Raw genomic sequence first — 20,217 nt, 5'->3', positions numbered from 1 at the left:
CGTGAAACATTCCGATGGCGCGGCTGTGGAAATAACACCTTGATTTGTCTTCATGCAGTGGGACTGAACAGCCAGAAAAAATAAGAAAGAATAACATGAAAACATGGGATATCAGATTAGATGTGAATGTATGTGCATGCGGTGTCTGACATGCTTCTAAGGTCTGTGCATCCTGCTCAGGTGAGGTGTAGAGGAGCCAGTTTAAAAGTCTTTAATGTACTGATTTTCAAACTACCAGCAAGGTAAAATGTATTCACTTGTTAGAGTCAAGTAAAACCTTTTTTCAGTAGAAGTAGGCTGCAAAAGTACTACCAACAAAATCTGTTTTAAGTATAAAAAGTAAAAGAAGTCATACAAGAGTAAAGAATAACTCAGATAAACTAATGAGACAAAAACCAATAATCCCATATTAGTAATAATGTGTATGACATATTAAATTCCCAGTATTTGAGCCGCTGTAATTCTGGGCTTTTGATATTTACTTGTGTTTTTTTTATTTCAATTCCACCTTCACAGACACTATTAAACTGATATTTTAACTACTTCTGACTTCTTTTTCTTCTGAGGCGGTTCCCTTGGTTAAATCCAACATTATTTAGCATTTTTAACACGAGAAATACTGAGGTTCGTGTGTTCCCTTTATAGATACAACCCCCCACTTGGACTCATATCACCCACCTCGAACTGGACTAAGGCGGCTTCCGTAGGTGTGTGAGTGGTTGCAGTGTGACGCAGAAGCGCTGAACGGGCAGAACATTTCTGCTGTCAAGATGGCGACATCGGAGCCGGTAAGAGAGACAAGAGAGAGCTGTAAAATTCGACTAATGTGCATGGATATAATAGCTACATCTTCACTGTACCTTGTGAGCGCATCACATAATCTTGTTTCCTTGAAAAGGCAATCGGTATTTTGGGGGAAATAAGTATGATGTGTCGCAGATGTGTCAGTTCGCGTGGATCACAGTTAGCGTTAGCATGCACAGCAATGTGATGGATAAGACACTGGCTGACTTTGTTGGCAGGGAGGGACTGGCTGACTGGACGTCGTTCATTCAAACTCTAATCAGCGATTAATTTAAGTCCACTTTGATAACAGAGTCGATGTCATACGGTGATTTTTAAACATTCATTACTGCCTTTAAATCCTCAACCTACAATATCATTGATTAATTATTTGCCAATCTGGACACGTGTGTATCTAGCTCTTAGCTAGCCTCGTACGTCTGCTAAAACTAATGCTAACGATGTTATCTAACTGTAACGTTAGCTTATGTTTTACTTCTTAAGTTATGTTTTATATGTTTTGTTTTACCTACCTACAGCGAGCTGTTGTCTGTGTGCTGTTACGTATAACGTTAGCTAGTGATTAAAGATGGAGATATTGTAGCGCTTAACAATAATATCTATTATTTAACAGCACATTTAAAAACTCACACATTTTGTTTGTATGACAGTGTACCAGATTGTTCTAACTTTAATAGTTTGTGTGATAGCTGTGGTAACTGTAATGTGGATGTGATGACCTATCAGATAGTTGATTTTGCAGTTTCTTTTGTTCAGCTGGATCAGTTATAAAACTGTCTTTTACTCCTTCATGATGGCTTTATGAATTACCTCATTTAAGCTGCATTGTGTCACAACTGCTGAAACATTAATACGTCTCCCACCTTACAGCTTTGCATAAAACCTGTACAAACTTCTTTCACGATGGCAGTCGACTGACATACAAGGTTTCGACTGTCATAGATACTATTTTTTTTTTTTTTTTTTAGACATACTCATACAAGGCATGTGTCTGTCTCTCTTCACAGAAATCAGCTGAAACTGAAGATCAACAGACTGACAGCCAAGTCATTGCAAACCCTGAGCAGTATATCAAGCACCCCTTGCAAAACAGGTGAGAAAAAAGCAGCTGCTGTGTTTGACCTTAAATTGCAACTAAAAGGTGCTTGTGCTTAAATATGCTGCAGTATGCTAATTATCGTGGAGGTTTAGATAGTATCAGTTTCAGAACACAAGAATGTGTAACAACACTGCATAGATAATGGACTGAGCCTAATTACTAAAGGAAAACAATTGATTTAACACAAGATGGAGGATGGCTCCTCAGTCTAAAACAGACTCTGTTCTGTAACAAGTCAAACACAATGAAACAGTTGTTCTGTTTGAACAAAATGTGAAGGTTTAAAGTTCTGTCCTCTTTAGAATAAGTTCAATAGACTGTTTGCTTAAGTCTACCTCACATATAGGAGTTTAAAAAGAGGTTGTGTGCCTGCTATTTGCACTGAAGAGCATGTCACAAATATTGTTCAATTCTGCTCACTTTGCCTCATTTAGTTCATTTTGCAGTCCTTGAATGGAAGTCACTGTTATCAAATTTTAACTTTTAAGTGCTTAGACTCCTTTCAGTGTTTTGGTTGGAGAACTGCCGGATTTTTGCTCATAGTCAAACATAGTTAAAATACTTTTCTAAATAGCTCTGAGGATGTGTGTCTACTGGCTTTTATAGCTTTTATATTTTAGTGAAATGATTTAGAGCACCATATTAAGCTTAAAATTAGTCTGGTTGCATCAGGTGGATATTTGCCCTTTGTTGAAGTGTGTCATAGCAAAAAGTCACAAAAAAATCAAGATTGTAAATAATTTACAGCTAAATGGTTTCATGTAAGCTGTTTTTTTAATTATCCTTCCTACTCTGCATGCTAGTGTGGCAGTTGTTGTTTAGCATTGTCCTGTTAGCACAGTTATCATAGTTATGTGGTGGTGACGACCTATTCAGGAGCACTGAACAGTCAGTTTAGGAAATGCTGAATAGTTCACTTAGTAAGTCACTTCTAGACCATTCTGCTTGTTCAGCCCAGCCTCTGAGGTCAAGTTTGTCCATATCTGCTGCTGTAGCCTGGCCCATTTTTTTCCTGCCATTCTAGTTTTAGGTGCTCAGATTCAATTTAAATACACCGTGGTCAGGTTTCTGTATTTGTGATGGATGCCTCTGTTAAAAGATGACGTGCTGTCACTTCTGTATTGCCTCACAACTGTTTCTCACCATAAAGATGTCCTGGCTTCTTGAATTAATTGGAATTGTGTTGTGAAATATACACTCAATTGCCAGTTGTATTGATTTTATGATTATTCATACACTTAAAAGGCACTGCATTGCTTAGCTCCTGCCTACTTTTCTGAGCTATTAAGCAGCTGCTTAGCTCATCCAAACAAAACCTGCTGGCTATCCCACATGCAAAACAAAAACCAAAGACAACCACTCTTTTGCTGTTCTAGCACTCATGCTTTGCAACAGTGTCCCCCCTCCCCTTCACATTAGACCAGATAAGTCTGTTGACTGTTTTCAAAGACAGTTAAAAACTCACCTACCCATAAGAAAATACAGGCTCTGCAGATGCAGGAACTGCGAAAAACTTTTAGTGGGTCACAAGTGATGACTGATGGGGATTATTTTTATATTTCATTTTAATATGTGATAATGATCTTGCAGAGACTTGAAACTGGCAGTACAACTGTGTAAATATCATGTCTGCTTTTCTTATTGGCGAGGGTTTGGTGATGATGAATTTACAGATTGATGTGAACAGGCTGCACATCTCCGTTACCCAGCTGTAACAAAAGTAGGCATGATGATCACTTTCAAGTATCGGGTCAAGCAACATGATTTTCATATGGTACTGAAATAAAGGGAAACAACAGCTGCCGGAAGGCAGGAAAAACACATTAAGTTTCTGACAAGCCGCAGTATGCTGTGGAAACTGTCTTACATTAATGTACAGTTTAGTGTTTGTTACACTTCTGCTTCCATCATTTTATTTCTAAATGTTCCCTTTTTTAGACATATCAGTGGTTGAAATGTCCAAAATAATTAGACTTTGAGAAGAGAAAATAAAGATCCCCTGGTGTGCAAGATTGGCTTATGGTTATCCAAGTAATCTCTATGATAAGATGACTATTGTTGAAATTCTAGGTCCATTGTGCTATCATTAATTAGGTGTTTCAGTAACGATGTATTGGACAGTAGTATCTACCAATCTTGATCCCTTATAATTACTTTCAAATTACATTACAAATGAAAAATCAGCTTCTCTGTGATTTCTGGTGGACAGGCTATGTGATGATGGGGTGACATTGTTTCTAAATTACTTCATCTTCAACTGAAATTTCTTAATTTCTCTACAATTTCTCAACTGCTATTTCTTTTTATGTAATGACTAGCATGTACACAGGCACATATTTATCTGCAGTGAGCTTATATTGTAAAACACTGAGCCCACTTGAGTCCAATCCAAGACTTTATTGTTACAGCTGAGAAGGCAGAACTGTATGAAGTCTGTTTGATTATCGTTAAGCCCAAGGAACCCTTTGAAAAGATAAAATCTGTGCATGGGTTCATCTTGTAGGTTTCAGTGTATTCCTCTTTCTTATAAAGTTTTTCTTTGTAGGTCAACTTAGTGACATAAATAACATTATCATTTGTATCAAGCAAAATATTGTAATTTTGTTAGTGTTTTGTGTTTTTACGGGGTTCGTACAGTCTTGAAATTTTGGAAAAAATGCTTGATTTGGAATTTAATTTGGCATTTCATCAACACAATCACTCATGAAATGAAACAGTCCTGTCATCATATTGTTTGTTGTCAGTTGGTGGTAAAATTGGCAAGAATTAAATAATCGTGATGGAAATATACAATAAAAAGATAAAGTTAATTCGAACAGTTAATCCAAGTGAAGAGTTACATTGATTGCTGTGGGTGTAAAGGAATTCTGTAAGGTGTATTTTTCACTGTTGCATTTATAGTAGCCATTTAGTTATGATGATAAGACATTGTCCTCTTAACATTCATTGAATGTTTCTCAGCCTTCATTACAAACTTAAAGCAACCCTCTTCAAGACACTCTTGATCCTTGTTTAGTCTCTCTATTCATATTTTCCCTGCTGCATTGCAAAACCTGCAGTTTGCCAAGATAGCTACACCTGTGTTTGCAAATACAAGCCATCACCCACGCCTGAGGAAACAAATTAACTGGATTAGGATTTTATATATCTTTTGAATTGGTCCATATTAGTCTCGAATTTGATGACTTGTAAGGAGCTTGACCATCAGAAAATACATCAATAACTTGATCTTCTGTCTGTTACGTTTGTATGCCATTGGTAGGCCTGTAAACAAATTGTGTCCTCAGCTGGGTTCATCACCAGACGAGACACTCCTGTGTGCTGTCTTTTCCACCACTCTTGTGTAATATGTCAGTGGTGTTGCTACATGGCGCAGTTTCTTCCTCTGATTTGGCTCTGTTCAGTGTATTAACATCTGTCTTTATGACAAATGGGTGAGGCTGGTGGTTTGTTACTGTTGTGACTGGGGGCACAGGGTCCACCTGATGTCCTCTCATTGCCCTCATCCCTCCCCTGCAAGCCCTCCTGGGAATAGATGAAAGAGTACAGCACCCATCATAAACAAAGGCTGCATTTGTAGTGCTGATGATGGCTGGCTTTCTCTGTTCTTTTGCATTGATATGCATGCTTTTGTAACAAGCTGTTGTGTTCTGTTGTGAAATAGGGTGCATATCTCCGTTATTAGGACCGTGGCTTAAGGTTATTTTGTTTTTCATGCAATAACACTTAAAGTAAATGGCTTTATGTCCTCATTGTACTAAGACTTATCAGAAATGTTGTGTTGCTGCTCAAAAAAACTTTCTGAAAGAAATTATTGTAACTCTTGTCTTTTTCTCTCTTTTTCTCTCAGATGGGCCCTGTGGTATTTCAAAAATGACAAGAGCAAAAGCTGGACAGAGAACTTACGTCTCATTTCCAAGTTTGACACAGTGGAGGACTTTTGGGCGTAAGTGTTCCCTGACAGTCCTGGAATACAGTTATATTTTGTAAATACTTAGGAGCATCAGTGGAGCCTTACAAAAGAATGGTATTTAAAATGGTCTTGTCTTTCACTCTGTAATTCATGTGGAGACAAGTATGGGTAAATTAACTGCTGATGGTGGAGCAGATTGCTGAAACTGTGGCGTAGAGCAGGATTAAAAATAATGGGAGTAGCAACTCTTTTCTTTATGCTTACGTCTCTTTGTCTGCATTCATTCATCTGTGGTTTGTTCTTGTGTTCTCAATACAAAGAATTCTTGCCGCTTGCGTCAGCAGGCCAACTTCTTAAACTTTTAAAGACAAGCGACCGGCACCTCTTCACATGTGACATGCAAAACACCAGAGCATTTACAGATTGAAATCCTTGTGTGAAAGAGGCTCAATATATAGCACTTCATCAGTGTTAGAATGAATGTGGATTTCTTTACTGTCAGTGTCAACACTGGGTTTTTTTTTTCTTACAGATTATACAACCACATACAGCAGCCAAGCAAACTTGGCTTTGGCTGTGATTATTGTTTATTTAAGGTAAGCTTTTTTTGTTTTTACTAAAATCTGTTGTAATAAGAAGATACACTCGTTTCCCTTGTCTACCACTAAGATGTTTGCATTGTGTAAAATTACTAATTTCAGCTGCAGTTAATTCATAGTAATGCGACAATCATCATTATAATTTTTTTTAAGTAATGTTAACTGTTTAATAACTGTTTTCACTTTGTATGCCAGGATGGTATCAAGCCAATGTGGGAGGATGACAGGAACAAGCTGGGAGGTCGATGGCTGATGACTCTCAATAAACAGCAGAGACACAATGACCTCGACCGCTTCTGGATGGAGACGGTAAGACGACTGTTTTCAGGGAGCATCTTGGCAAATCTCATATATGAATCTATACGTAGTTAATAGTTTTGCTAAATGATTTTTTTTAATTAAAAAACACGATTAATATTGTGTTTCGCATTTTGGGGTATTTTGCAGCTTTTGTGTTTAGTCGGTGAGTCGTTTGATGAGGCAAGTGAAGACGTGTGCGGCGCTGTGGTCAACGTCAGACCTAAAGGTGATAAAATAGCCATCTGGACGAGCAACTGCCAAAACAGGGACGCAATCATGACGATAGGGTAAGCTAAGAAGTCACCTTTGTCCAAAAAAATTAAAAACCTAAACAGTGCCAAGCATGAGTGATGGAAAGATTCACGGATTCATGGCTAACTGTATCTGACCACTAGATGGTGACACTATGTTAGCATTTGTCCTCATACAGCATTCAACTTTTTTTTCCACAGGCAACTTTATAAAGAGCGTCTGAACATCCCCATCAAAGCCATGATCGGCTACCAGTCACATGATGACACATCCAGCAAGAGTGGATCCACCACCAAGAACATGTATTCTGTTTGAAAACCCCCTTCAACTTGCTGTAGATTTAAACAATTACCAAACCGCAACATCACAATAATAAGTTTTGAGTTGTCGACTACTGTAGTGTCTTTTCCTTTTATTAAAAAGAGATTTGTTCATAGTGTGTACAGTTGGACCTTCCCCCCAAATTTTTGAAAATAGGGAGGAAGCCAGAAAGGAGAAATGTTTGGTTCAAGATGTCATACTTCAATGATTTGCTTTTAGAGTTGAAGAATTCTGTGATTAATACCAGTGACCTCCCCTAACTTAGCTAAGAAAAGGCTTTTTTCCCAGTACTTAATGGCTTGGAGTTGCAACAAAAAAAAATTCTTAACTGTTCAGCCTTGTGTTTTTCTTATACCAAGTTCTCACTCCTTACAAAAAGTGTTCTCACCACGCAGGAAAAGATGGTTGGCAACTTTCACAGAACGAATTTTAAGAGCAATTTTAACTTGATTTATCCAGAAGTGTTAAGCATGAAGAATCTACAGTGTCTTAGAGGTGTGTGAAAGCTGTGGTCACACTCCAAAGTGTAGGGTTTGGATTTAAGGCCACTTGTTGTTTCAGCCATGCTGGAATAGTGGAATAATGCTTGTAGAGCTTTTTTCTTCCCCTTACATTTATTTATAATGTATGCATTGCAATTGAACTTTTTAGTTGAAAGACAACCATGAAACTTGTGTTTTTTGAAATTATTTTTTTTTTCCTCTTTCTCTTTTGTTATTGAGGTTGATAATGTGGACTACTGCATATAGATGACATTTTTTACAGTGTACCATACCGTAAAGATGCTGACAGAATTAGGTGTGCTTTTCACTGTCTTCTTCCTAACAAAAACTGTAGATAATGTCACACTCCTCTATTGGTTGATACAAAGGAAAGATGATATTCATTGTGTAATGATTTTGCTCATTATGTATCTTTATTATCTGTAATTCCAGGATGTATATTACCTTCTTTCAAGTAAAAGTTAAGTGCTTTGCATTAAAACAGAACCCTGTTGTCATGTCAGAATTTAGGGTTTCACACTGTATATGTTTGGGGTTTTTTTTGTTTGTTTTAAGTTTATAACAACTTGTTTTTTACACATCCAGTAAATATAAAGCAACATTAATATTTAGTGTAGCTGTTAAATGCTCCACTGCATCTGTCTGCCTTTTGATACTGAGCAGGTGTACAGTGAAGTTTTTAAAGCTGTTTCGCTGAAAACACCTGCCTGCTGTGGTATAAAGCGATACTATGAAGGCGGTAAGAGTCGACCAAGACAAGTTTTGACAGTCAGACGTTCAGTTGATAATTCTCTGTAGCTGCATCTACAAATAACCCCTTCATATTGTCCATAACAGCTGCTTTAAAGCCCTATGAAAACTTGGTCTCAGATTGTATAGATTTCTACTTTTTAAAGACGATGCGGTTCTGTTGGCTGTGTCAGCCCGTGACCTTCATCATGCACTGGAGTGGTTTGCATCCAAGTGTGAAGCAGCTGGGATGAGTCAGCACTTCCAAATGTGAGTATTAGTGGAGGGAGTTTGGATAACTGGGAGAAGACCCCCGCGGTGGACCCAGGGCTCTATGGAGAAAATGCATATCTGATGTGGCTTGGGAACACTCCAGGATTGCTTGAAAATCGTGGGAAAGGACGTCTGGATACCCTGCTTAATCAGAAGAAAATGGGCGGATGGAAGGAATGTCCACACCTTAAACCTTTGTGTTGGGATGGATACAAACAACACCCACAGTAACGTGCATAGCTCCACTTGTGAATATCTACCTTGGTATGTTGTAGTGACGTTTCGTTTTTAATTTGTACTGTGAATGAACTGTCAAAACGAACTTCTCTAAATGTCATTCATTGGCAATGGCACCCAGTCAAACAGGATCTTGTACCTCGACAGAGAATTAAAATGTTTGAATGGGTGGATTGCAACGTCCTCCACCCTTCTGATAAAGCTTTAAAACCATACCTGTTTATCAGCAGAATTACAGGACTTCTCAGTGTATGCAGTAGTTTATTATTTTTTTTTAAAGTGCCAAAGATAAGTGCTTAGATCCATCAAAGAATCTCCATGTTACGTTAACGTCAGTCAAATTTTCTTGTATGTATTCTTGTGTGTCTGTATTAATCCTGAGTAATCCTCAGTTCATTTTTGATATGTTGATGTCCAAAAAAGAAAAAAATCATTTCACAAAAACACTTGACATGCAGGAGGTGCATTGGAGTATGACACCTGAGGTTAATTGTTCTGTTGGCAGAGCAGAACATGGTTTGTGCAAAGGTATAATATGACTGATGTGTTTTGTTCATTTGCTATACAAGCTGGTTGGTCTTTATAAATAACGAACGTGAAGGTAAAGAAATGCCCACAAAGAATTTCATACAGTTTTAGCCAGTAGTATCAATAAGATGTTTTGAAAGTGGTCATCCCAGAAAAGTGATGAAAAGAAAAATATTATTCCTCAGGCCACGATCCAGCTATCGTCTTTATGGATGTCTTTTTCATTCCATCCTGTGTGCTTGTGTGCCTCAGCTGGACCCTGGCAGCCTCATATCAGGACATTGGCAGGATCAAAGGTTTTTCTTCATCTCGTTTGCTCAACAGATTTGAAAGCATGAAGGATGAGAAGAAGCAAAACTCCACGACGTAGCTGAGCTCGAACAGCTCCAGGTTGACACTTAGCATCCACTCAAATATAGCAGACAAGTGGATGTAAAAGTACTCCTGCTGGGTAAACAAAACAGTATCTGAAGGGTTTCAAGTTAAGGATGGATGAAACAGTGGCAGTCAGATGTTTGACAGAACAATTAGAAAAACATTTCATTATAAGTTGGTTCTAAGACCATATCAAGACTATTGAGGACACTGGTGTACAATCTGAACACTTCATGACAGTAAGTAAGAGAAGGTAAGTCAATAGAAGACAAGATGTGAGTGTCAAATGTGAAGCTCAGCGTTTACAAGAAATCACCGGTTAAAGATTGATCCACCTAAAACTTCCAGTAATCCATATCTACTTGTGGAGTGGCCCGTTGTGGCCAGTCCCACTTTGTAAACAGAGCAGCAGCCAGGATCCACAAAGGTCACAAAGGTGACTGTGGTGCTGTGCAGCAGCTGGAGAGTCACACTCAGACGTCCATACTGAAGTCAGATGCTGAAATGTCGTGTTTCAAGCCACACCGTGTAGACAGTCGTCCAACCTGCTTTACCAGCCACAACTGCATAATTTACACAAAATACCCACAAATAGAGGTCTCTTGTGAAATACTTAACCACACAAATGACAATGAATTTAACTCCAAGGTTTAGAAAAGGATACAGCAGATGGTGACAATGATTTGAATCACAGTGGAGCTGATGCGTAATGGGTAGAGAACTTTTTCGTAACCTGTCAGCACACACTTCCCGGTCAGCGAGGTGAGCAGCACGGTGTAGAAACAGATGCACAGGAAACTGATGGCGGCTCCCAGGTAGTGAAGGAGCGACAGGTACTCTGGCTGTGGAGGACAGTCAGTAGATTTCAGGATCAACAGATGAACAGAAAGTTGAAACCACAGACACAGAAAACAGCTGCTTGACTGGTTTTTGTTGATAAATTTAAAATTATGTACTGCTGATGCTGATGTCTTCAACACATTTATTATTAGTCAAATAAAAATGGCACAATTTACCTCAAACCAAACAATCTTATGTTATAAACCATGGAGGAGGTGCACAAGCCCTGCCGACTTTGCTTGTGCTCTGAATCATTAGAGGTGACTGGAAACAAATGGTTACCCGCCTTTGTTTGCCATCACAGCACAGGTGCAAATCGAAGCTGTTCAGTTTTATTGTCTGCACTGTATGACTAAGGCCTGTCAGCTCACTGTTTGAGTTTTGAGCTGCATTCCTCTCACAGATATTTATTCAACCATATGCAGCAGGAAGTTAGTACTTACATTACAGTTTCCAGCTGCAAATGCCCCCATGGCCGCCACCACACCAAAGGCCAGTGCAGCCTTGCTCAGCATGGAATTACATGCATGTCTCTCCATAATATGAGCATGGTGGAAAATACAGAACAGCAGAACTGAAGAGGAAATCATAGTTGGTAAAATACAGATCACTCATGTCATGTATAATGTGTTTCTTAATGTGGTCTTTAGCAGTTAAACTCACACAGAAAGGATCCACCATTGATTACAGCTGTAAAAAGGGAATTTTCTGGGACCATCGTTCCACTTGAGCTGGAATCACACGATATGTTCCTTTAATGATGTCTCACTATTTGATTTCAGTGGAAAGAAAAGGCTGAAGGTGCAATTAATTGAGCTGTAATTCTCACCTTATAGTGGGAGCAAAGCAACATCCATTGGACTGGTTCCCTCTGCAGTAGTTGTCACCTCCCCTGAAAACAAGTGAATGAGGTTCTGAATTGTCTGTCACATTCATCTGCTGATGGTCAACTATGGACTTATGAGACACAACTCACCAGTCACTGAGAGAGCACACATGATTGTTGGAGAAGGCCAGCCCATACCTGGAAATATAAAACAAGAAATCCTAAAGTGACATTGTTTTAATGATTGGGTTATATCCTGATTTGATGAGATTACTGTTTGGTAGTTTTTCTATGCATTCTTTTCCACTTTTTCAAAATAAAGGTGGAAAGGTGGAATCACATTCCTGTTCACTGAATCAATTTATGAGGATTTGGGGAATGTTAAATGTATACCTTTCAACTCTATAAAACCCATGGAAGGAATGAACAACATGGTTAGAAGAGGGGATGACAACCACTAAGCTCCAATGATTTACCACCACAAACAAATATATATAACAACTGGTTACATTTTGAAGATGACATTGTACAACTGGCACAAAATTACAATGGATAACTTTTTTGTAATCAGTGTATACTGTATAATGAAATGCCACTACATGTTATTCAGGCAAACACCATATGGAAGTGGATGATGAAGACCTCATTACATGTGTAGCTACAAATGATTTACAGGGATTACTGGTCATTAATAAAGATAACAAAAAGATTGACAGATATGCATGTCTTAGGTTGAAAGAAGCAAATTATCAAACAATATTGTCTTGTAACATTTCTTGAAAGTCTGGTTTACACACCTTGCAGCGGACAAAACTAGCCAGATCACATATTTCAAGGTTGCTGTTTCATATATAGATAGCATATAACTGTCCTCATGCTGTTTTGGTGGGGACTTTTACATACCCACTCTTCAAAGACAGCACATATGTAGAGCTAGAATATTACAATAAAAGTATATGAAAAGCACAAAATCTGTCACAAAATAAGGTGATGCCTTGCTGTCACTCCCTGTTCAAGTGTTACCAGTTTTAGCAGTGGAATTCGCAGGTGAACATGTTCTAAAACAAACGTTTACTTAGCATTTTGAACCACACAGGTGTCGAGATAAATGATAAAATGTGAATTTCTGGTAAACTTACACAGTCCATGTTCCAATGAAAGAAACCAGGGAGAGGGAGATGGGGAAGATAATCCAGAGCACCATGTCTTTGTGGTGAGGAAGAAATTGAGAGATTTCTCAAGTCCAGGTGTCTTCACAATGTTCAGAGGTAGACGTCTTCAGCAGTTTGGAAATTCCTCATGGAGTCAGCCTCATACATATATACAAGATTAGATACAAGGTTAGTATTAGAACTAAAAGTACAGTATGAGCGCAGTTCAGGTTCCTCAAGCAGACGGTTGTGCTGTGGTAGTTAATTAGTCTTGCAACATCCTGAGTGCAGCCCTGCTTCTGTGTGAGAGTCTCTCTCTTTCCTTGCCACTCCTTTGGAACACCACCTTGCTATGTCAGATCAAATGTTGGGAAACACGGGGTTGGCTTTCTTGATGTGGTCACATTGTTTTATTCCAAACAGACTCACCTTTATGCTCCATATTAAACCAGCCACTGCAACGTGGGTAATTCTCCAACAGGTGAGATTTGAATTATGAATTTTTTGCAACAGATGTGTGTGTGACATCAGGTTATAGAATAAAGCAGTAGCTCTGCATGACTGTCATGTGAGGAATGATTTGTTTTTCCTGACATCTAGTGGTGGAAAGTAACTAAGTACATTTACTCCACTGTACCAAGTACTGTTTTGAGTTTGACCTTTACTTGAGTATTTCTATTTTATGCCACTTCCTAGCCCATTTCTACTCCACTACATTCACAGCTATAATTACCTGGTACATTGCAGATAAATTGCATAATATACAAGTAAATTGTAAGTAATTGTGTGGCTGTGGTGGAACGACTACATTTAAGTAAATGATCTGACTATGTCTTCCACCACTGTTGTTGTGTCTCAAGGGTTGTTTTTGTGAGGAAATAAACATGGGAAGACACCATTAACCATTCGATTTGTATAAATACATAAACTTAGATGCATCTGGTTAGTACCTTTAAGGTATTACATAATATGGTAACTGTATGACTACTGATTAACAATGTTAATCTTATTCAGTTTATTTTATTATTTTTATTTATTTTCGTCTGTAACCAGTAGCTATCATTGCTTCACAGAGGAAATAGACAAATGCTGATCAGTATCATAGGTTAATTACTTCTGCGTTCTGTTTGTCTCAGAGATGGTAACTTGGGACTGAGAGTCACATGTCACATCAGTTACAAACTGAGTTGGGTGCATTCTATTAGCCACAACACAAGACAAACTGGAAAACAAGATGGACACCTCCATGAAAGCAGTCCTTGCATTTGAGGTTTCAGAGTACAGAGAGCTGGAAAATAGTTAGGAATTTTACCTAATACCTTACCTAAAAAAGTATTTGAAAATATAATAAATAACACAAGCAGATAAAAAATAAAAGCCCTCGTTGTTTGGCTGTCTGGACATGGAACAGTATAACTACAAAAACTACAAAAGCAAGCATGGACATGAAATGCAAATGGTGCAAAACTATATACAATAATGGAATTTCACTCTCCACCATTTGGGCTCACAGCTTGTCCAGCAGTTGAGACATGAGAGACTTGTAACCCTGCAGGGCAGACCTCAGCTGGGCTACAATCTCCTCATGCTGCAGAGGGCGAACTGCCTCTACGTCACGAAGAAACTGCAAGACAACATCTGAGGGTGGCTGAGGGTGGGGTGTAGGAAGAAGTCGTGGATCAGCAGTTAGGGTGTCGGACCCGTAATCGGTGGATCGATTCCCCGTACCGGTGTCCAAGGGTACACCACCCTTGAGCAAGGTACCTAACCCCCACTGCTCCCCGGGCGCTGCACGCGGTCGCCCACTGCCCCGGGTTTGCTGTGTGTGTGTGCACGTCACTTGGGTGGGTTAAATGCAGAGCATGAATTTCGCTGGAAGAGCCACTGGGGTGGAGAGTTCAGAGGCTGCATTCTCTGTCAGCAGTGCTGGACTGCCACGCTGGCCAAGCACTTCCAGCCTGTGCACCTCCAGCCCCTAAGACGTCCTGGAAACATAATGTCATGCAGCACCTCAAGAAGTTCATCCATTTCAGTCTAAAACTGAAACTGAATGGGTCCCCTTCCTGTAGTGGGGTTGTTGTCCTTCACCTTCACGTAAGCTTCGACTAAGGTGGTCCACTTCCTGGCCACCTTGTCTAGGCAGAAGATCTTCTTGAAATAGAAGTCACGTCCACCCACAGCTCCCTTTCCTTTTTTTTTGGCCAAACTTCAGGAATGAACTGATATCTTTTAGAGACCTTGGGAGACCATCTCCTTCCACCTCTATATCCGCTCATCATTGATATAAGTCTGTTTCTTAAAAAAGCTCACATTGTTAGGCATGGGCTGAGGTAGCGATGGAGATGATGCCTTCTGATTGCTGCCTAAAACACATAAAAAGCAACATGTCAGCATTGATAACATTATTATCAGTCTTACTAGTGTTACTGTTTTGATGATTATTATCGAACCTGTGTCACCAGCTTCATGTAGCCACACGACCACTGAAAGGCCTATGTCCAAATAATATGCAGTCGGGTCTGCAGCATTCTGGTACAAATGGTCCTCTGGTGATCCCTGAACAGATTCATGTGCAAATTCAGATACAATGAAACACACACACACATTGTTTGTATTATAGCCAGGACCTAGATTGAACTTCTCACACATTTAATAGTGTGCATGTAAAAACAACAACAAAAACAAAACAGACATAGATAAATTGTACACAACTTAAACACATTTTCTACATCTGCATACCTAAGACTACTTATGACAACAGGTTTGCCAATCCTCCTCCTATCCAAACCATTGTTTTAGGGTTCAAGTGATTGCTGTATTTTAGCTACTCTCAACGCTTATGGTTCAAGTGCTCGAGGCAAAGGCAAATGGATTTCTTTTAGGCTGTTGAATACATTTTACCTCTCATCCAAAAGGCTTCTTCAGTTCTAAATACTGATGGGGAGTCCCAGGTATTTAATCTCTAATGGGGTTGTCACCTTGGGGAAGGTCCTGTGGGTTGCTGACACCTCCTGTCATCATGTGAGTCCCTTGGGTCACATGAGGGATGGTGGGGGTTAAGCTGTATGAGGGGAGATCTCAAGACTGAAATACAGGTGGCTGATAGCTGGTGTTGTAAACCCCCATCTCTGTTTAACCCCTCTGTCAGGCCATCTGTCTTCTTTGACCAGAATTTGAGTGTTTTACCCTTACGATGAGCCAGCCTTTGTCTGAGGGTCTTGCTGGGTCTAAAGTGTAAGATAATCAGACAATCAGATAATCAGATAATCTCGCCACATAGCCTTTGCTTCTCGCACTTGAACTACCATGATCCAGATGACTGAGAACCTACATAAACTCAACGTTTATGGTGTTCATCACAGATTAGGGCTAATCTAAACTGGCCCTATCCGCTATTCTAACCCTGTTTAAAAAAGAATCAGAATTTTATGATACTATTTCTGCTATTTCTGTCACTGTTAAAATAGTACATCCACCGGTTACTAGTAAAGTTAGCAGCACTAGTTGAAAAACAAGGCATTATCCACGCATGGCAAGACCATAGCTACAAGTCTAAAGGCAACAGTAAGACAGTATTGTGTATACGGTTTACTAAACTGGACACAAAAACGACAAAAGCGTGAAACATGAAAAAATATAACTTTTACTTACAGTCGATGCTCTGGCCAGCTCCCAGCGTTTAACCTGGAGAGGTCTACCTAGTTGAAGAGTATTTGTCACTTTCGGAAAACAGTTCGGAAATACTTGCAGTTTACCACACGGGGTCCTCATTTTCAAAACAAACAAAATGGCGGCACACATGAGATGGGGTATTCGCCAGGTGTTACGGGCAAGAAATCCGGCTCAATTTAGGTTTGAACCTCAACAGCTGTGGCCTGTTGTTTGTATAGATGTTATGCTGTTGGTGTAACAAGTTATAACGCGAGTGTAAAACATAAATTAGCACCCGCAGCGGTGTTGGGACGATACGTATAGCCAGCTAATTAGCCAACTCGCAATCTGCGACAACAAAGCAACGGCTTTTCACGCTGATTCAGCCCATGTATTTATAGGGAGGTATCGAAACAGATTAATGAACTCATCTTCATTTGATATCCTATTTGATTTTATGCGTGTGTATTTGCCGACTCAAAACTTATAACTTAGCCGCTAACTATCGCGAGCTAACTCGGACGCTGAACTTAGTTGTGAGTAAAATGATGAAGCATCTGTATAACATTAACATTTGCCAGTTAGTAGCCATGTATTCACAATAAATCACTAAGGTAGCAGCGAAAGTACGGTAGTCATTTGCTGACGTTGCTTTCATCCATCCTTAACTCAGTCCTCTCTTAAGAAATGAATGAGTTTCATTTTACTGACAGATATGGACTAATAATTTTTACGCTGTAAGGTCTTCAGACAAGACCAGAAGCTCCTGCTACTCACAGTTCACTACCCACGGCTTCAGAAAGGTTCAGCCTCAGCCCGGTACAGCGACTACACTCTTCTCAAGTGAGAAACCATTTTTTGGACACCTTAATGCATTCATTTACTCTCTGTCATCTTATTTTGACGTCTCAGATAAAAAAAAAACAACACTAAACACATCATTAAGGAATTGTTGTTATAATATCCTTCAGCGAGACACCTGTCCATCCAGACTCAAGACACGCCAAACCCTCAGAGCCTGAAGTTTCTCCCTGGTAAAGCTGTCTTAGGAGCTGGGACGCTTGACTTTCCCTCTCCAAGTTCAGCTGGATGTTCATCTTTAGCCAGGTTGTGTGCCAAGTTTACTGTTGTACTTTATCATGCGTAGATTGTATTGTTTATAATTTACACAATTTAAATATTGCGTTCAGTATTTTCTTTCTTGTGTGTTGTACACTGATGTCGTGTTGACAAATCATACAAAACGTAAGGGAAAAGGTGAACTTCTTCTCATGAGGTGCTTGCTCACAAACACAAAACAGAGATAACCAGAAAGATGCATTTATGCCTGCAAATAACACTATGTGATACCTGCGTTGTGCAGATATTATGCTTTGTTTGCTGATACATTTCAACTAAATGACAATGTTGTTAAAAGCAGTGTAATTATGAGTGATACTCCTGATAAAAGCTAGCATAATTGGATGTTTGTATCATGAAACAAACTAACATGAACACAACTTTCATTATTGGTATGTTCGTTTTTGTCGAACAATAACGTGATAACATGTTTTTTTCAGGGACCTGTTTGAAATCGAAGGAGTAAAAAGTGTGTTCTTTGGCCCTGACTTTATCACAGTCACTAAAGTAAGTATCAGATGTACTTGTACAGTCTCTGTCTGTGTGATTCTATTCTTATGAAATCTTTTTGGTGAGATAACTCTAGAGATCTTTGTTTTCTTTGTCAGACAGATGAGGATGTGGAATGGACAGACATTAAACGTCACGCTTTGGAGGCCATTGCTAAGTTCTTTGAGAGTGGTGACCCAATAACAACTGGAGCTGTGTACCATGAAAGTAGTGAGTATGCAGCCTGCTCATATTAGTCATATTGTAGTGACAGTTTGGTATGTATATATTGGAACAAGTATTTTGGCATTTGGCCTCTGTACACCACTATACTGAATTTGAAATGAAACACTCAAGATGTGAGATACGTGAAGACTTCCAACTTTAATTCAAGGGTTTTGACAAAAGTGTGGCTTTAACCACTTCGTTTCAAATTTAATGAGGCGGTGTACAGAGGCCAAATGCCAAAATACTTATACTTGTCCCAGTATATATGTACCTAACTGAATCCAGATGCTTGACCGTATCTTGCGTAAATATCTCCATACTGTACATTTTCTTTATTGTAGGTCATTCTGAAGATGATGATGATATTGTATCCATGATAAAGGAACTTCTGGATACGAGAATCAGGTACAAAATTAGTCATCTAGAGCTGAAGTCATTTTAGTCTTGGTCCATTACAATTGGGATAGCTAACTGTGAAGTTTATTTATTTTGAATATTATTTCAATCCTGATCAGATATTTCTTTATGATTTTTTTTTCTTTTTTTTTTACTCGGGACTCATAACAGTGATTCTCTCAATGTTGTAAAAGATGGTTGTGTTGAGGTAACAGTCTTAATCTTTCTGTCCTTGTGCTACTTTCTTTCTGTAAAAATTGACCTGGACCCTTTTCTCTCACAAGACCTACAGTACAGGAGGATGGAGGCGATGTCATCTTTAAGGGGTTTGAAGACGGCGCAGTCAAGCTCAAGCTTGTTGGTTCCTGCACAGGGTGTCCCAGCTCCACAGTTACCCTGAAGAATGGCATTCAGAACATGCTGCAGTTTTATATCCCAGAAGTAGACAGTGTGGAACAGGTGATTATCAAGATCAGTTTACTTGAGATTAGTGTGAATTTTTCTTTTCAGACCAAGCTTCACTTCATTTTAATTATTATTTTTGTGCCCCTGAGCTGAGAAACGAAACCAGACAATCTGTGGGTCCAGTTTTCCAAATTTAAGAAGAAGAGCCAAATAAAATTTTGAAAATGAAGAAAAGATAATCCTTTTCCAATATCCGTTTTACTTATTTGCTATTATACTGAGTCTAGTTTCTGTATAATCGGAAAGAAGGTAAAATATTTCTTCACAGACTTTTATGACACATTTCACATTTTGTCAATTGCCTTTTTTTCCCAGGTAGAAGATGAAGTGGATGAAATCAACGCAAAGGTCTTCTCAGAGGTGGAACGCAAATTACAAGAATAAAAACTTCCTCGACCAACACAGACACAACTTGTCAGAAGAAAAATATGTTCCACTTTGTAAAAATACAGCATTGCATTATTTCCTGTAATTACTTTGCTACAATCTTAAGAATGAAGAGAGAAAAATATTACCTGCTATTTTGTGTGCATTCTATATGCTGTTAAGAGTTTAAGCTGTGTATGACATACTGTAAGCCCCTGTTACCAAGAAAAGGAGAAACATACATAAATATACCTGTAGACAGAAATATACTGTTCTTCTTCTAACCAGTCAAAATGTTATACTGTGATGGCTTTGGCTAAATTTTGTGATGTATTTATTTCTTATAAATATTGTATATTTTGAAAGAATATTTTAGTAGGGTGGAGATGGTGTCAAAGATTTTGGCATTTTTTGTGGTCATGCTGAATGCTGATTTGTTGAGATATTTCAGTTTGAGATATTTCATTGTTGCGGCTGTATACCAAGTTAAATATGACTGGATAAATTTGCTTGTTGATGCATCACCTATAGATTAAATAAAATGTTATTTAGGCAACAATTAAGCTTTAAGTGAAAGTAGGTTTACAGTATATGCTATTCTGTATATCTGTATGCTATTTTAATTTGCTTTGTGCACTGTTCATAAGATTTTCTGTTACCACGTCAAAGTTTACAGTTTAAAAGTAAATCTTTATTGCTGAATCGTTTTTTTAATCATTACTCACAGTTTTTACTTTTGTCATGATGCTCTAT

The 20,217-nt window shown here is 38.7% G+C and overlaps 3 protein-coding genes across 4 annotated transcripts; 2 read left to right on the top strand and 1 right to left on the bottom strand.

The window, feature by feature from the left end:
* The first annotated feature begins 643 nt into the window (after positions 1-643).
* Positions 644-8,277, top strand: eif4e1c (eukaryotic translation initiation factor 4E family member 1c). 2 transcript variants are annotated; one of them, XM_046402244.1, is made up of 7 exons: positions 644-788; positions 1,812-1,897; positions 5,754-5,849; positions 6,349-6,412; positions 6,611-6,724; positions 6,863-7,002; positions 7,168-8,277. In XM_046402244.1, exons 1-7 carry the CDS (start codon positions 771-773, stop codon positions 7,280-7,282), a joined length of 633 nt encoding a protein of 210 aa, XP_046258200.1. In that variant the 5' UTR covers positions 644-770; the 3' UTR covers positions 7,283-8,277. The 2 variants fall into 2 exon arrangements, with proteins under 2 accessions (XP_046258200.1, XP_046258199.1); XM_046402243.1 differs by having other exon boundaries at positions 756-863.
* Positions 8,278-9,278: 1,001 nt separating this feature from the next.
* si:dkey-228d14.5 (uncharacterized protein LOC796266 homolog) lies at positions 9,279-13,063 on the bottom strand. The gene is made up of 7 exons (XM_046402242.1): positions 12,739-13,063; positions 11,750-11,797; positions 11,603-11,665; positions 11,437-11,504; positions 11,217-11,347; positions 10,598-10,775; positions 9,279-10,025 (listed from the first exon to the last, which is right to left on the bottom strand). Exons 1-7 carry the CDS (start codon positions 12,801-12,803, stop codon positions 9,832-9,834), a joined length of 747 nt encoding a protein of 248 aa, XP_046258198.1. The 5' UTR covers positions 12,804-13,063; the 3' UTR covers positions 9,279-9,831.
* Positions 13,064-16,486: 3,423 nt separating this feature from the next.
* zgc:110319 (uncharacterized protein LOC796111 homolog) lies at positions 16,487-20,162 on the top strand. Its single transcript, XM_046402613.1, has 8 exons — positions 16,487-16,602; positions 17,144-17,244; positions 17,373-17,508; positions 17,961-18,027; positions 18,129-18,240; positions 18,579-18,642; positions 18,918-19,092; positions 19,414-20,162. Exons 1-8 carry the CDS (start codon positions 16,538-16,540, stop codon positions 19,480-19,482), a joined length of 789 nt encoding a protein of 262 aa, XP_046258569.1. The 5' UTR covers positions 16,487-16,537; the 3' UTR covers positions 19,483-20,162.
* Positions 20,163-20,217: the final 55 nt, after the last annotated feature.

The sequence above is a fragment of the Scatophagus argus genome, chromosome 10 (genome assembly GCF_020382885.2).
Source record: "Scatophagus argus isolate fScaArg1 chromosome 10, fScaArg1.pri, whole genome shotgun sequence".
Taxonomy (NCBI): domain Eukaryota; kingdom Metazoa; phylum Chordata; class Actinopteri; family Scatophagidae; genus Scatophagus; species Scatophagus argus.
The sequence above is the reverse complement of the archived record's forward strand: the minus strand, read 5'-3'. Positions and strand labels throughout refer to the sequence as shown.

What these genes read in the sequence shown, in the direction of transcription:
- eif4e1c (XM_046402243.1), top strand. Translation starts at nt 771, where the DNA reads ATGGCGACATCGGAGCCGGTAAGAGAGACAAGAGAGAGCTGTAAAATT. An exon ending in CTACATCTTCACTGTACCTT is followed by an intron (nt 864 to 1,811) that starts GTGAGCGCATCA and finishes CTCTCTTCACAG; the next exon opens with AAATCAGCTGAAACTGAAGA. An exon ending in GTGATTATTGTTTATTTAAG is followed by an intron (nt 6,413 to 6,610) that starts GTAAGCTTTTTT and finishes TTTGTATGCCAG; the next exon opens with GATGGTATCAAGCCAATGTG.
- si:dkey-228d14.5 (XM_046402242.1), bottom strand. Translation starts at nt 12,803, where the DNA reads ATGGTGCTCTGGATTATCTTCCCCATCTCCCTCTCCCTGGTTTCTTTC. An exon ending in TTCATTGGAACATGGACTGT is followed by an intron (nt 11,798 to 12,738) that starts GTAAGTTTACCA and finishes TTATATTTCCAG; the next exon opens with GTATGGGCTGGCCTTCTCCA. An exon ending in AATCATTGTCACCATCTGCT is followed by an intron (nt 10,026 to 10,597) that starts GTATCCTTTTCT and finishes GAAACCCTTCAG; the next exon opens with ATACTGTTTTGTTTACCCAG.
- zgc:110319 (XM_046402613.1), top strand. Translation starts at nt 16,538, where the DNA reads ATGGCGGCACACATGAGATGGGGTATTCGCCAGGTGTTACGGGCAAGA. An exon ending in ACTTTATCACAGTCACTAAA is followed by an intron (nt 18,028 to 18,128) that starts GTAAGTATCAGA and finishes TTTCTTTGTCAG; the next exon opens with ACAGATGAGGATGTGGAATG. An exon ending in AGCTGTGTACCATGAAAGTA is followed by an intron (nt 18,241 to 18,578) that starts GTGAGTATGCAG and finishes TCTTTATTGTAG; the next exon opens with GTCATTCTGAAGATGATGAT.